General features: G+C 47.1%; 1 protein-coding gene across 5 annotated transcripts in view; it reads left to right on the top strand.

The window, feature by feature from the left end:
- ACSL1 (acyl-CoA synthetase long chain family member 1) overlaps positions 1-14,830 on the top strand; it is a 70,566-nt gene that overhangs the window by 1,455 nt on the left and 54,281 nt on the right. For 2 of the 5 annotated variants that reach the window (XM_058669928.1, XM_058669927.1), the window contains exon 2: positions 207-310. The exons of 2 other annotated variants lie outside the window; for them this stretch is intronic. In XM_058669928.1, the coding sequence (XP_058525911.1) occupies positions 280-310 (31 nt within the window). In that variant the 5' untranslated portion in view covers positions 207-279. Of the gene's footprint in view, positions 1-206; positions 311-2,180; positions 2,259-14,830 lie in introns of those variants that run through there. One more of the 5 variants, XM_058669930.1, reaches the window with a different exon arrangement.

The raw sequence follows: 14,830 nt of genomic DNA on the forward strand, positions 1-14,830 counted from the left end.
GCTAAAGTGTTGCGGCTAGAAAATCTGAATGCTACACGCCCCACTCTCCCGCCCCTTATGTAATAAATGTGTATTAAAGATCTCTGTTTTGTGAGTTATTGTGGAGAGGACTTTTTTAAAAAATTTATCCTTCTGTGATTATGAGCATTGTGACATATTTCCTTCCTGTGATGCATACTTAGGCAGTATTTTTATTATTATTTCAGGCATCCCAACTAAAAAGGAAATCTCTGGGCTCGTAAATTTTTGAGAAGTGACAGGTGACAAGCGCAGGTTGGGATGGCTGGCTGTTTATGCTGTGCAGATGGAGGTCAGGTTTGGGATGACTGCATGTGTGCCAGCGTGCCAGGCATTAAGCTCACTGTGTAGGTTTTGCTATGTCTTCAGTTGTGATGTGATCACTTTGCAGAAAAAGGCTGTGTGTTTGGCGAGGGGTTTGGGTGAGGATCCGACTGTCTTCTCATTACTGCCAGAGTGTTTCCCTCCTTCTCGCCCCTTCCAGTTTAACTTTTCTGGAAAAAAGACTTTGGGAATACTAGTAACTCCTAGATGTTTATATTCAATGACTTGTAGAGGAACCTTCATTATTAAGGCATGAATTTACTATGCACGTTTGGCATTGAAGACATATTTATTATTCCTTTAACATGATCTTATAATCAGTATGTTGAGGTCAGACGCCATCAGCAGTGTGTTATGGACAGTCTGGTTTGGGTGATTCAATGTATGAGATCTCTACACTGTGAGAGATTTTCTGTGAGGCAGCTTGGAACTGTGGGCATCCTAAGCCTCTTTAAGCTTTACTGTCCCACGGACAGTGGTTGTCAGGAGATCAATTAAGTTTCTAGAATTTTTGTTTTTATTTATTTAAAAGCCAGAGTTATGGAGAGAAGGGACACAGAGAGAGGAAGAAATCTTCCATCTATTGGACCACTCTGCAGGCGGTTTTGGCAGCTGGATTGGCCTAAGAGCCTCATCTGTGTCTCCTACGGGGGTGGGGTCAGGGACCCAAGTACTTGGTCTGTCTTTTGCTGCATTTCCCAAGGCATTAGCAGGTAGACGGATGGGAAGTAGAACGGCCAGGACACAAAGCAGCACCCATGTGGGATCCCAGCATCTTAGGCAGTGGCTTGACATGCTCTGCTACAATGTTGTCCCCCTCAAAGCTTTTGTTGAAGGTTGTCAGTCCAGCTTGGTAGTTTCACAAACACATTAGGGTCATGAAGTGCCTTTGACACTCTTAGAGAGGGGAAGGGAGAGAAGATTGTCCTTGAACTAAAGCTCATCTGAGGCCACCAGGGGGTGAGTTTGAGTTTCCCTGTATTGGCACTCTATGGGCCTTCTGAGAACTGGTGAAGAAATGCAGTCGCCAGGGAAGTGATTGAGCTTTAGGGACTAGGCGATAGAAGCAGTTTTTTTTTGTTGTTATTGTTTTAATTTTTAATTTATATATATATTTAGGATTTATTTATTTTTATTGGAAAGGCAGATATACAGAGAGGAGGAGAGACAGAGAGGAAAATCTTCTGTCCGAGGATTCACTCCCCAAGTGAGCGCAACGGCTGGAGCTGAGCAGATCCGAAACCAGGAGCCGGGGCTCTTCCAGGTCTCCCACACGAGTGCAGGATCCCAAGGCCCTGGGCTGTCCTTGACTGCTCTCCCAGGCCACAAGCAGGGAGCTGGATAGGAAGCAGGGCCGCCAGGATTAGAGCCGGCGCCCCTATGGGATCCCAGTGCCCATATGGGATCCCGGTGCCCATATGGAATCCTGGTGCCCATATGGGATCCTGGTGCATTCAAGGTGAGAACTTTAGCTGCTAGACCACCGCACAGGGCCCTGTTTTTAATTTTATGGCACAATTTTACAGGGTCTGGGATTTACCAACCCCCTCCTCAAATTCCCTCCCAAGTTTACAGCAGCGACTTTGACTGTTGTTTTAGCTGAAATGCTGAATGTGAACTAGGAAAGCTTTAGTTCAGGTAAGCACCGAGTGATACAAAGTAGCAACCGGAGGAAACTGTCAGGTAATCTGAGTTGTTAAATTTTCTTTCTGACATCTTCAGCTTTGGATGTTGTTGGTAGGTTGGAGACAGCACTGTAGGTAGGCAGTTAGAACCTCTGGGAAGCCTTGAGGAGGGTGGATGAACTTGTGCGGTTGTCCTGTTAACATTCACACCAAAAGTACACAGAGCTAGGAGGACATTCACCTGGAGGCAAATGTCTTATTTCCTGGAGGAGGTTCCTGGACTGAGTCCCTCTGTGAGTAATTTGCTAGTCTGTCAGGGTTTTTTATTTGTTTTTAAATTTGAAAGGCAGAATTACAAAGACTCTTCAGGTAGCTAGTTCCCTTCCCATTTGGCTGCAGTAGCAGCAGCTAGACCTGTCTAAAGCCCGGATCTTCTTTTGGGTCTCCATGTAGGTACAAGGGCCCAAGGGCTTGGGCCACCCTCCACTGCTTTCCCAGGCTACCTGCAGGGAGCTGAATTGGAAGTAGAAATGCATATTTATTTACTTCTCACCTATTGTTGATATTAAGGGAAAATTGTTTATGTTAAAGTTTGTTAAACTTTATTTATTTAAATATGTATATTTTTAAATTATGGCTTAATGTTAACAATGATTTGGGAATGACTTTTACAAATGGATCAGTTTTAATGACCTTCTTAGTTCATGTTTTCAAGTGAAAAGTTGTCAAAATGAGCGTTTCGTGGCTTGGAAAGGTATTGGAAGAAGTTAGGCCAAGAGGAGGAAACGTGTGTTGCTTTTTAGACCATTTCCTCATTTTGGGAGGGACTTCTGATAAATGAGTTATCTGTTCATTTGCACAACTTGAGCTGCTGTAGAAATTGGCACTTTTCCGTCAGGCTTATTGTGGGAGAAAAAAAATTTTTTCATGTCTGATCACTCTGCGTGGCACTCCAGGGCCAGGCTTGAGAAATGTTTTTATAAGTAAGACCCAAATGCCCCAAATGGCATTTATTCTTAGGTTAAGAACTTTGTAGGAGCTATTTCTCCTTGGGGGTTCAGTTGTCACCTACTGAATGGAGCTGTGGTGGCTGCAGCTGGCCATGCCCAAGTGTGGGACAGGATTGGCTCTCGTAGCACTGAATGGTGCAAGACAGTGTTCTCGGAGCTTCTGTTGAGTCAGTTCTGTTAATTTCTCGACAGCCGTGTGTCCTGCTCGTATCAATATTTTAGGAAAGATAAATAAACAGTTATGGACTAAGGTGCCCATACCAGCTTTTGAACTTAGGCAGTCTAGCTTCAGGGTTTTCGCTTCTAACCATTGGCTCTGTGGGCCTCTAAAGCTAGCAGTCTTAGGTTATGCTGGCAGATCAGGGCTGCAACTCTTTTTCCTCTGTTTTTGCCCTTGATTCCATCCCCACCCCCCAATTTCGTTTACACTCTAATGTGAATTTTCCCTTTGTGTAACCAGAGTGCTCAAAGAAACAGTACATTTTGATTCACCTGGGTTCCTTCAGTGACATCACTTGCTGCGTGGCTATGACTTTCTAGAGAGTGAAAAATACATACATACATACATACATACATACACAAAAGACTTTGCCTGAGGTGTGCAGGTGGTAGGGAGCACCTTCCGAGTGGCAGCATAGGTACAGGTGCGGCAGAGGTGGTAGAGTGACACTTGCTCGTGCAGGAGATGGCCTCACCAAACCTCTCCACTTTGCTCTATGCTGCACTTCTTAGAAGACTTTTACAGGGAAAGGACCTCCTTAGCATCCTCTGGGTCATGATGAAACTAGACAGACAAGATCTAGACATGTGAAATCCCAGCTTGAAGGCAAGTTAGTGTGCTTGATTGGAATTTGAATGTCTGTCCCAGTGAACTTTTAGGCAGAATCCCATGATAAGCAATAGATCTAACAGGACAGTGTTGCTTACTGTAGGAAGGAGGGGTGGCTATCCATGCTCACACAGGCCTGGAGCCTGCTTCTCTCTGCCCAGGTGCCTTGCACCACTTCAGAACTGCCCCGCACTCTGCTCAGTGCTAGCATAACTCATTTGTTTTACCAATCCAGTGACTGTGGGTGCAGGTAATGGGAGTGACAAGCTGAGGTTGCACAACTATTTTGTCCTCTGGCTATGGCACACACCATGGAGTTTGGTCCTGGGCTCTGGCCTGTGTACGGATTGGCTGGACTTTGCCATTGCCCTTGACTTGTGACCCAAAATCCCCACAGTCAGCAGGTTGTACTGTTCTAACCTATCTGCATCATGTTGCTCAACGTACACCCATTTCTTCCTTCCATTCCCTGTGTTACTCCAACACAGAGTCTGTCCCCCAAGTTTAGCAGCAAAAGGACACTGGGCCACCCTATGAGCAGCAGCCCTCCAGGCTCCCTCAGTAAGGCCCAGAGCTTGCCTTTAACTCACTCTTGCAGGGCTCCCATGGCCTGATTCCAACCTACTGCTTCCCATGCCTCATCCAAACCCCCATGGACTCAGAGCTCCTGTAAAGTGAGCCTGTGGCGATTCACTGCTCCACCTGAGCCATCCCTTCCACCTCCCTGGCTTCCTGTCTTCCAGAAGGAGCCCCAGGGCCCTGCTTGCCCACCTTGCCCCACATAGAAAGCCAGTCTTCCTTCTGCTCTCATTTCCTCTGAACTCTGGTTCTCGGAGGCGCTGTTCCTGGAGTGACTCTTCCTGTCTGGTTCCATGTTACTAGCTCTCTGCAGTGCTGGGCTGAGCTGCTGCTGGGAGGCACCAGCAGCAGCACTGGAGCTTGGTCTATGGAAGTGCTCCCTCTCTGGTTAGCAAACAGAGGCTCTACACTGAGTGCCCCAACCCTGGTTAAGAAACTGCAGGGTAAGAGCCTGGCCTAGCAGAGGGGCTTCTGAACACCCATGTGGTGCACTGCTCTGTGTTCTTTCTCATTGGCGGATGCCAGTCCATAGTGATTCTTCAGTCTTTTGAGCAGTATCCCTGTCTCTGTCCTTCATGTACCTTTTCATGTGTGCATATCTTGCTTCCCCAAGTAGCCACCGGTTACAGTAGAAGCAGATGTAGCCCTAGTCATTGCCGTTTCTGTGTTTTCAGGAGCATTTAATGCAGGACGCACTGCTATTAAGTGCTCAACATTGTCTGATTGATGCTGCGAAGCATTCTGACAGATCAGCTGTCTCCTAGAAGGAGTCCCTGCAGGAATGCGTGTGGTTAGGTCCCAAATTTGCCTTCTCTGATCCGGTGCAAAGCTTAGATTTCATTGTCAAGACCAAGGGTTGGAGACCCTCAAGACCCAATCCTGGGCTTCCTTTGGGGTGCTGCTTGTGCTTGGGGTACAGCTGAGCCTTTCCTTTCACTGTAGTTTCAGTTATGTGTGAGGAACAGGTGGCTGTGGGCTCTGCAGGCTGTGGGAGGGGAGAAGATTAGTGTCAAGTCCCAGATAAGCTTATGTAACTGTACTATGATCTTTGTTTACCTGGTATTTCTGCTTTACAAATCTACATTGTTCTGGGCTGCTAACAAAATGGTCAGGTAGCTTTTTGTTCCATCTGTAGAACAGTCTGACACCCATGCCTCAGGCTAGCTTCAGAGATGTCCAGCATGCCAAGCAGGCAGAGGCCTTGTTGTCCAGCAGTCCAACCAAGCACCTCCAGGGAAAAGAGCTGAGGCCCAAAGAGGCGTGGCCCAGTAGACCAGAGTGACTGTTTAGACTCTGAAGAGGGAGCCAGTTGGTCAGTGTTTCTTTTTCCTGATGTGAGTCAGAGATGAGCTCCCCTCTGCCAAGGCAAGATGAGGCTAGGGACCAAGCCTAGCCCAGGCGAGGCCACCCCAGATGAGGCCTGTCTCCAAGCCTGTGCACCTGCCGTGGCTAAGAGGCCTTGATTCCTCTTCTTCCGTAAACACCTACCCCAGACCATCTGTTCCCTCACATGCGGCCAGCTGTGCTCTGGCCTCCCCAGCATGGCCCTTTCCATCCCTGGATGATGTTGACTGTCTTGGTTTCCCCTTCTTGCAGCAGTTGGCAGGCTGTTCTGCCTTCTAGGTATGGCAAGCCTTTCCGGGTGCTTCAGGGAGTATTTTGATTTGTTGTCCGTGCGAGGAACCTGGTGGAAACTGCCGCCAGGCCAGTGACCTGGGAGGCCGCAGGTGTCCTCAGGAGACTGATAGGTGGTCTCCTGGATGTGTATGGACATTATCTATGGATGTGGGAGGCACCAGACCATCCATTAGGATTAGATGGAAATAATGGAATTTTCGTAGATATTTAGATTTTTCCCACTTTTAAATTCCTAGCTGTATCATGATAAGGTTGGGAAATGTTTCTAATACATACATGTGTATGGTTTATAAATGAAAGCATTTACACATCAGGGTGCCTTGATTAAACTACCGGCTGGGAGGCTTTGTCCAAAGCTTAAGAACTAGAACCTTAAGCCTTTCTCTTTCACCAAGATTGTAAGAGGCCTCCGAATGCCAGTTTAGAAAGGAGGGGCCTGAGTTTGTCAGTTTCAGGGGACCAGAAAGTGCTGTTCTTTATAACTAGATGGTGATTTGTGCCTAAGTGGGTGTCTGATTTCAGGACTCAGGTTAAATCCAGAGCATTTTCCACCCTTGGTACCAAAGCCTGACAACAGGAAGTCTTCATAGAGATGGGCATTTTATTTTTTCTGGATCAATCGCATCTGTCTGCTCTTATGCTCTGTCACTGGGTATAGTGTCTACTAATGACAGTTTACAAACCAGTAGTAGGAACCTTTTCTTGAATAACAAATGTGCTGAGTTGGCTGTTCCAGGTTACTGTTTAAGTTGACTTTGTTGAAACTTAGACACTAGGTAGGGCACAGTATCTGTTCCCCTCAGTTTTATTGTCCTGCAAATGACACCCCCAAAGTGTAGGACCATAGAGCTAATAGGACCTCCCACATGTCACCTGAATGATGAGATATTTAGAATTTGCTTTAAAACTATTGTAAAATGAATATGTATTGTAGTAATATGGGGAAGCAGTGTAGGAAGAGAAGGGGGAAGGAGGGGAGGTGGGGGAAGAAACCCCTATAATCTATAAAACATTATCATGGAAAATAATTTAAATAAAAATAAATTATATCTTAGAAAATAAAATGAGCATAATGAAGCATGTTGGCAAGAACTGTTTCTTGTTGAAGCTGAAGCTATGTGATAGCTTTATTAAACTATTCCGTGTACTATTGCATAGATTTGGTAATTTCCGGACAAAATGACCAAAGACAAAGTGAATTTAGAGATGCCAGATTAGTGGCGTATATCACAAGCAGGCAGTACCCAAGCTGCAGAAGCTCTTTTCCTTCACTCTTGTAAATACTGGCACATTATTCTCAAATCCTGTGCACCCTGTTATATTTGTTCTGTGTTTAAACTTCCGCTGAGCCAGTCATCTTAAGTGACTCCTACTCTGTAATTTCAGCTTGGGTTCTGTGGTTGTCACCAATACCTCATCCCTCCCCAAGGAGGGAGGAAAATGCCTAACCCTTTTTCCTGTGTCACCTGGGGCTTCCTGGAGCAGCAGGTCCCGTGTTGTTTAAGGGATCTGTCCCATCCAGGGAGCCTTTCAGTTTGTTTCTGCTTTTCCTTAGCAATCACGTGTAAAACTGATACCAACTCCACACGAAATCTGCAGACCTGGGAGCAGCAGTGCTGGAGTCCGTGTGGGGATTCTAGCTGGTACGTGCTCCTGTCCTGCTAAGCCATTTCTCTTGTTCTTTAGTCACCTTGAAACCCTGCTCTATTTTCAGAGGTGTTGGTAACCCTACCCAGCCTTGTGTCCTCCATAGCCTTCTTGTCCAGGGCACTGCTAGTTGATAGCTGTGACCTCTCAAAGCAGCTGGGCCATCGGGCCTCGTTGAGGACACGGGCTGCCTCCCTAACTCAGGCTCCCATCCCAGGGGAGGCCCTGACAGAAACCTGGAGGTCTGAGTGAACCAGCTGCCCACAGGGGCAAGGGCAGCAGGAGTGCTCTTGTGAGGAGGTCAGAGTTTCCCAGCCTCTGCCTCCTGTCACTGCTAGTCCAGTCCTACCCACCTGCCTCTGCCTGCCTCCCTGCTCCCAGCATAGTCTGCCTTTCCCAGCATGTTTGCCTGTTTTGGTTGGGCCTAGCTCCATCCTCACTCTTGGGACAGCCCACCTTCGTAGTTCTGGCCTATGCATAGAGCTGTCTTTCTCCTCCCGCAGCTGCCGGGGCACTGGGCTCTTACTGCTCACTGCTTCCTTCTGCACTTGTCAGATCTGTTCTTGTGTAGTCCACTCCTGAAGGTGTGTTTGCCTTCCCCAATAACTCAAGTTGGTAAGGTCAGAGAAGACATTGTAAATGCTTCTGTCCTCATGGTGACATCTTTTTCTGTTTGCAAAGGACTGAGAGCTTGTTGTGCTCCTGAAGTTTTCAGAGTGTTGCTTGCTTATTTGCAATGGGGCCCTCTTTTAGAGGAACACTAAGTAGAACTAGAGCACAGGTATGTATTTTCTGGGAGAGATTTATAGCCCATCTGTCACTGTACCTTAAGGACAGGTTGCCACCTGTAGTATTTATGCAGCAGCTAGGACATGCAGCAGGACAAGGAAACAGCTGGCCTGACTCTGTTGCATCTTCATTGTCTTGCAAATTTAAAACGTAAACTTCAGTTAATGTTTAAAATGGCAGATTTTAAATGCATTTTACCACAATGACAAATGTTGAAAAACAGCAAAATACAGAGAACAACATAATAATAGTAGGAACATCCATTGTCCCTCACCACAGACACACATAGTGGGTGGGTCTTTAAAATTTGTATTTATTTTACTTGAAAGTCAGAGAGAGAGAGAGAGGCAGAGAGATCTTCCACCCACTCTCTATCACTCCCCAGGTGGCTGCAACAGCCAGAGCTGGGATGATCTGAAGCCAGGAGCCTTGTTTCCCACATGGATGCAGGAGCCCAAGGTTTTGGGCCATTCTCTTCTGCTTTCCCAGATGCTTTGGCAGGTAGCTGGATTGCAAGTAGAGAGCTGGGACAGAAACTGATTCCCATATGGGATGCTAGCACTACAGTCAGACGACACACTGGCCGCAAGTGGATGGATTCTAATAGTGACTATCTTATATGTATGTTGCTTTTTCCTGGCATATCTGGGTGCAGGTGTAATCCTTGCCTTCTTTTGGCTTCTTGTTCCCAGTCTGGAAGGTGCTCCCAGGGAACATGACCCTGCTCTGTTTGAGGAACTACCTCAGGGGCCCTGCTCAGAAGCCAGAATGTGGTCTTCTTACCTTGGAGTCCAGGATTGCTCTGTTTCTGTTTATTTCTATAGTCACCATTAGGAGAGGCTGCCTTTGTACAGAGTAACTGAGAGGAACACAAGATAGGAACCTCTATAGTTTCTGCCTAGCTAGGGCCCAGCTCTGTCTGTCGGGAAAGAGCATTCAATCCCCTTCCCGGGAACTGTCTCCCCACCCCTTGTGTGTTTGAGGGACTCTCTTACTTTCAGGTATTTTGTAGATCATCCCAGTCTAGCATGATAGAAAGCGTATTTTTCTGAATGATTTTCAGTGGTAGGAGCCTTAGCTCTTTTCACTATTGTAGTAGGCCCTGCTTCTCTTGCCTAATGCCCCTAGACCAAGGTGTCATAGTCTTCAGCCTTCAGTCTTAACATGATCAGGAATCTTTCCTCTGCTGAATGTCAACGGAAATAGCATGCTTTATTGGAGCTGGTCTGTGAGTGGGCTGGCTTCTTATGTCCAGCTGTGGATTGCAGGGGAATTGGGTCAGCTGCCTGTCTCCATTAGCCAGAGCAGAGCCATGAAACTGAGGCTGACTGTTCTCCCAAAACCCCACACCCTTCTCTAGATCTTGTCAGGAAACTTCCTGGCCTCATGACGACATATGTACAGAAATCACTTAGCAGTGTTTGATCGGCAGTAGAGGAAAGGAATAATGTAAACACTTTTAGGAGATTGTTTTTAATGGAAACTTTCCATCTTCAATTCTCCCCACTGAGCTTTAATCTTGTTCGTGGCCATTGACGTGACCAGCATGTCTTCCTCAGCTTCATGCTAGCTGTGATTTACATTTCCAGGGCAGGTCTCTGCACCTCTGTGTGACAAGAGGAGGTGCAGTACTCTGCTGTACGCCCCGGGGAAAGTTGGGTGACGCTGCTGTTGCCATCGCCAGCACCCTTTGCATCCCAGAGGGCTGCGCACCCAGCTTTCTTAGTATTCCAGGAAGGGTCTCCTCACGAGAGCTCGTGTGAATTACATCAGCCTGCGTGCCGAGAAGCCAGCTCTGTTGGCTTCTGTGGTTTTCTCTTGTGGGAGTTGGGAAGCAGCACCCTGGTGGAGCTCAGGGCTCAGCTGTCCTGGCATTTGCTGTTCTCCATAGGAACAACACAGCTTGTCTCTCTTCCTTTCCCTTCAGAAAGCCGTGTCTTGGTTCAGAATACTCTGCACTCACATGAGAGTGTCTAAATGTCTTATGAGGTTCAGAGGGCCCTTGTCCATAAGAGCTGGCAGAGTCCTGAGGGTGATATTATACCCAAGTGCAATAATATGAGAAAAACTTCCATGGAGTCGGAGACTCTTTCTGTGTGCCCTTACATTAGTGACCTGCAGCTTTTTTTTTTTTAAAAAGATTTATTATTATTGGAAAGCCGGATATACAGAGAGGAGGAGAGACAGAGAGGAAGATCTTCGATCCGATGTTTCACTCCCCAAGTGAGCCGCAACGACCGGTGTGTGCCGATCCGAAGCCAGGAACCAGGAACCTCTTCCAGGTCTCCCACACGGGTGCAGGGTCCCAAAGCTTTGGGCCGTCCTTGATTGCTTTCCCAGGCCACAAGCAGGGAGCTGGATGGGAAGTGGAGCTGCCGGGATTAGAACCGGCGCCCATATGGGATCCCGGGGCATTCAAGGCGAGGACCTTAGCCGCTAGGCCATGGCGAACGGCCGACCTGCAGCTTTTTAAATTTCCTCTAAATCACCTCAGAGGGGCTTTTCCTCCCTCCTGTACCCTGACTCAGAGCCACCATGTGAACATGACAGGCCAGAGGAAGGAGAATGCCTAAGTCTTACGAGGCTTTGGATGCCTCCCTCTTTCTTAGAGACCAACCTATGGCCTTGGCTCCTGGAGCTCCCCATTAGGCATCATAAGAAGTGATACTTGCTTGTGTGAAGCTCGGGGCACAGTGTTGCACAAGTTTGGGTGGGAGTTCGGTCTCTAGTGTGGCAGTGGTGAGGTGGAAGACCTGTCTCAAAAGATATGATGATTAGGGCCGGGTGTGGTAGCCTAGTGGCTAGTTCTCACCTTGCATGCGTTGGACTCCCACATGGATTCCAGTTTGCGTCCTGGCTGCCCCACTTCCTATCCAGCTCCCTGTATGTGGCCTAGGGAAGCAGTCAAGGACAGCCCAAAGCCTTAGAACTGCACCCACATGGGCGACCCAGAAGAAGCACCTGGCTTCGGATTGCCTCAGCTCTGAGCAATGCGTGCACCTGAGGAGTGAATCAGTGGATGGAAGGTATATCTCTGTATATACCTCTCTGTATATCTGGCTTTCCAATAAAAATAAATAAATCTTTAAAAAAGGAAAGATATGAAGGCTGGTTTCCTGGGGACTGGGCCGGTTCCCAGGAGAGATACTGGTGGTGAAATGAGGCTGCCCCGTACACTTAGTCTTTCCTCACTGAACCGTTTCTTTCCTTTTTTGCTTCTGGTCATGTTGCAACACACCAAGGAGTTGAACAAATGGGGCTGTGACTTCTGGTCTCCAAAAACTGTGAGCTGAATGCATCTCTTATTTCTAACATACCTAGCATCTAGTATTTAGAAATGGACTAAGACAAATACCGGGGCATAGAAAGCAAGCTGGGAAGGGATCCTGCTCCCACAGGAGACAGAAGGCACTCAGCAGGTCCTGCTCACCCCAAGTGTAAGATCCAGGAGGGGCCAAGTTCCCTGCCAGGGTACAAATCAAGAATTGCTGGGGTTAAGAGGTGGGACTGATTGCCTGGGATAGGATCTGAACATCTTGAACACGCACCATTGGTGAAGGAGAAGATGAGGGACTGTCAATGCACAGTGGGTCGAGGTGAGAGGGAAGACTGTTGAGGGGATCTGCAGGAAAGGACCAAGAACAGAGGAGGAACTGAGAGAGACGCATGCACGGTGCCTCCCGCTGCCACATAGGTGCAAGCAGTGAGGATCCACAGTGGAGGCCCCGTCTGCTCACACGTAAAGGAAGACACACAGGACCCAGGAAAGTTGGGCTGGTAGCTCCCAAACTCCCCTGCAGTTTCATGTTGGTTTGACCAAACTCAAAACTCAGTCCTCTACTTTCTTTTGTTTTCCCATTTCTATCTTGGTCACCAAATCTTAAAGAGAAAAGATTAAAATATACTTGTAAGCAATGAGGTACCACCTAACTCCAGTAAGGATGGCACACATACATAATACCACCAACACTTGCTGGCGAGGATGTGGGGAAAAGGGAACCCTTCTCCACTGCTGGTGGGAATGCAGACTGGTACAGCCTCTATGGGAATCAGTTTGGCGAATACTCAAACAACTAAAAATCAACATACCATATGATCCAGCAATAGCACTCCTAGGAATATATCCAAAACATCTCCTACACAAGAAACCAACATGCACGCCTATGTTCATAGCAGCACAATCTACAATTGCAAAAACCTGGAACCAGCCAAAATGCCCATCAATAGAAGACTGGCTAAGAAAGCTATGGTTCATCTACTCTATGGAATACTACTCAGCTATTAAAAAAAACGAAATGCAGTTCTTTGTGGTCAAATGGGCCTGACTGGAATCCATCATGCTAAGAGAAATGAACCAATCCCAAAAGGTTAAATACCACATGTTTGCCTTAATCTGAGATGAAAAGATGACAACTTGGAAGATAGTACCTGTATATTGTAATATAAGTGCAATCTCTAACAACCTGTATCCAATGCAATAAGATAATGCGATATAATCTGTAAACCAACAATTAATGTCAGAATACTTAAGATCTACATTGAAAAACTGTAAAACCTACTATACCCTCAATACGCTATGTTAACCTGTAATGGGGAGGGAGTGCAGGGAAGTCTTTTAGGACCATAAAAAGAGTGAGAAAAAAGTACAATATAGCCTATCAAGATCAAATCTGGTAATTCATAGACAACAGACTCAAAACGGCATTAAACAACAATAAAACTACTATACCAATGCATGAGGGGGGAATCGGGTGCGATCCTGACAACCTCTTAACAGGAGGTCATGTGCGTGGAGCAGGGGGGCATTCCAGAGTGGAGCAGGTGGTAAGGAGGAAGCTTGGATCCCAACCATGAAGACTCCCGGACCTTCACCACAAACTATTAATACGAGCAACAAGGACTATATCCCAACTGCCAAGGAGGCCACAGGGAATTGGATGCCCTCGGAGGCCGAGTACTCTGAGGTCACCCACCCCCAACCGGAGCTTCCTCAGGGGATGGAAGAAGTCCAAACACTACCGCGCAGAAACCAACGTCATCGGAAAGACAACCAGAAGCCCTGAGCGGTTCGCAGAAACAGAAGAGCAATAAATGTCATTCGGGACCAGGGAGGAGAGCTTTCTCTGGTCAGAGAGCCTGGCTCCACCTCTGGACCCCCGCCCTCCCTCGCAATGACCATCGGGATTGCTTCGAAAACCCCTTACAGCAAACAACAACAACAACAAAAATATGCTTGTAAGGAGTGGCATGATGGCCTAGTGGTTAAATCCTCATCTGGTTCGTGTCCCAGCTACTTCACTTTCTTTCCAGCTCCCTGCTTGTGGTCTGGGAGGGAAATGGAAAATGGGCCAAAGCCTTGGAACCCTGCACCTGCGCCTGCACCGGAGACCCAGAAGAAGTTCCTGGCTCCTGGCTTCAGATCTGCTTAGCTCTGGCTGTTGTGGCCACTTGGGGAGTGAACCAGCAGATGGAAATCTTTCTGCCTCACCTTCTCTCTGTATATCTGCCTTTCCAATCAAAAATAAATAAACCCTTAAATATGTTTATATTGTGGTAAAATATATGTAACAAAGTTTACCATTCTTAAGCATTTTAGAATGTGCAGTTACATAATAGAATTATGTCCTTCACAAAATTGTATAACTATCACCACTAAGTACTTCCAGAATTTTCCTTTATACCACAAAAACTCAGTACACATGAAGCAATATCTCTCATTCCTCCCTGCCCTCAGTAGCCTCTGTCCTGCTTCTTGTCCCCATAGATTTGGATTTGCCATTCTAGGCAGCTCATATGAGTGAGGTCACATAATATTTGTCTTTCTATGTAGGTGCTTGGTTCACCTAGGGTAACGTTCTCAAGGTGTTCCCACATCATGGCAGGTGTCTGAATTTCCTTGCTTCTCAGGGCTGAGTGCATTGGATATATATGCACATTTTGTTGACCCCTCATCTATTGTTGAACATTTGCCTTCAAATCCAGACTTAGTAAACATTGGTTGGCATGACAAAATCATCATCACTGTTGCCTGTGACCTCAGTCAATGTTCGAATCACTGCAGACCTGCACTGCAGCACTTACTGTCCCAGCCCCCAGACTTTGCCCACAGACCTGGGTTCTAGTCCTGCCCTTGTGTGGAGCAGGGACTGGACAGGTACCTCCACAGCACTGGAATTGAAGGCAAGAGCAGCTTCGTGTGGTCTGCGTTTAGTCATCATGTGTGTGATTGCTTAGCACTGTGCCTGCCACAGAGTAATACTTGGCACGCAGTGGCTGCTGAGGAAGGTACAGCTCAGTTGGTCTCCCCCATTAACCTTCCTTGCCTCTCCTATCTGGTTTAGCCCTGCCATTCGTTCACATTAGTTTGCCAG

Source organism: Ochotona princeps, chromosome 11, assembly GCF_030435755.1.
Source record: "Ochotona princeps isolate mOchPri1 chromosome 11, mOchPri1.hap1, whole genome shotgun sequence".
NCBI classification, from domain to species: Eukaryota; Metazoa; Chordata; class Mammalia; order Lagomorpha; family Ochotonidae; genus Ochotona; species Ochotona princeps.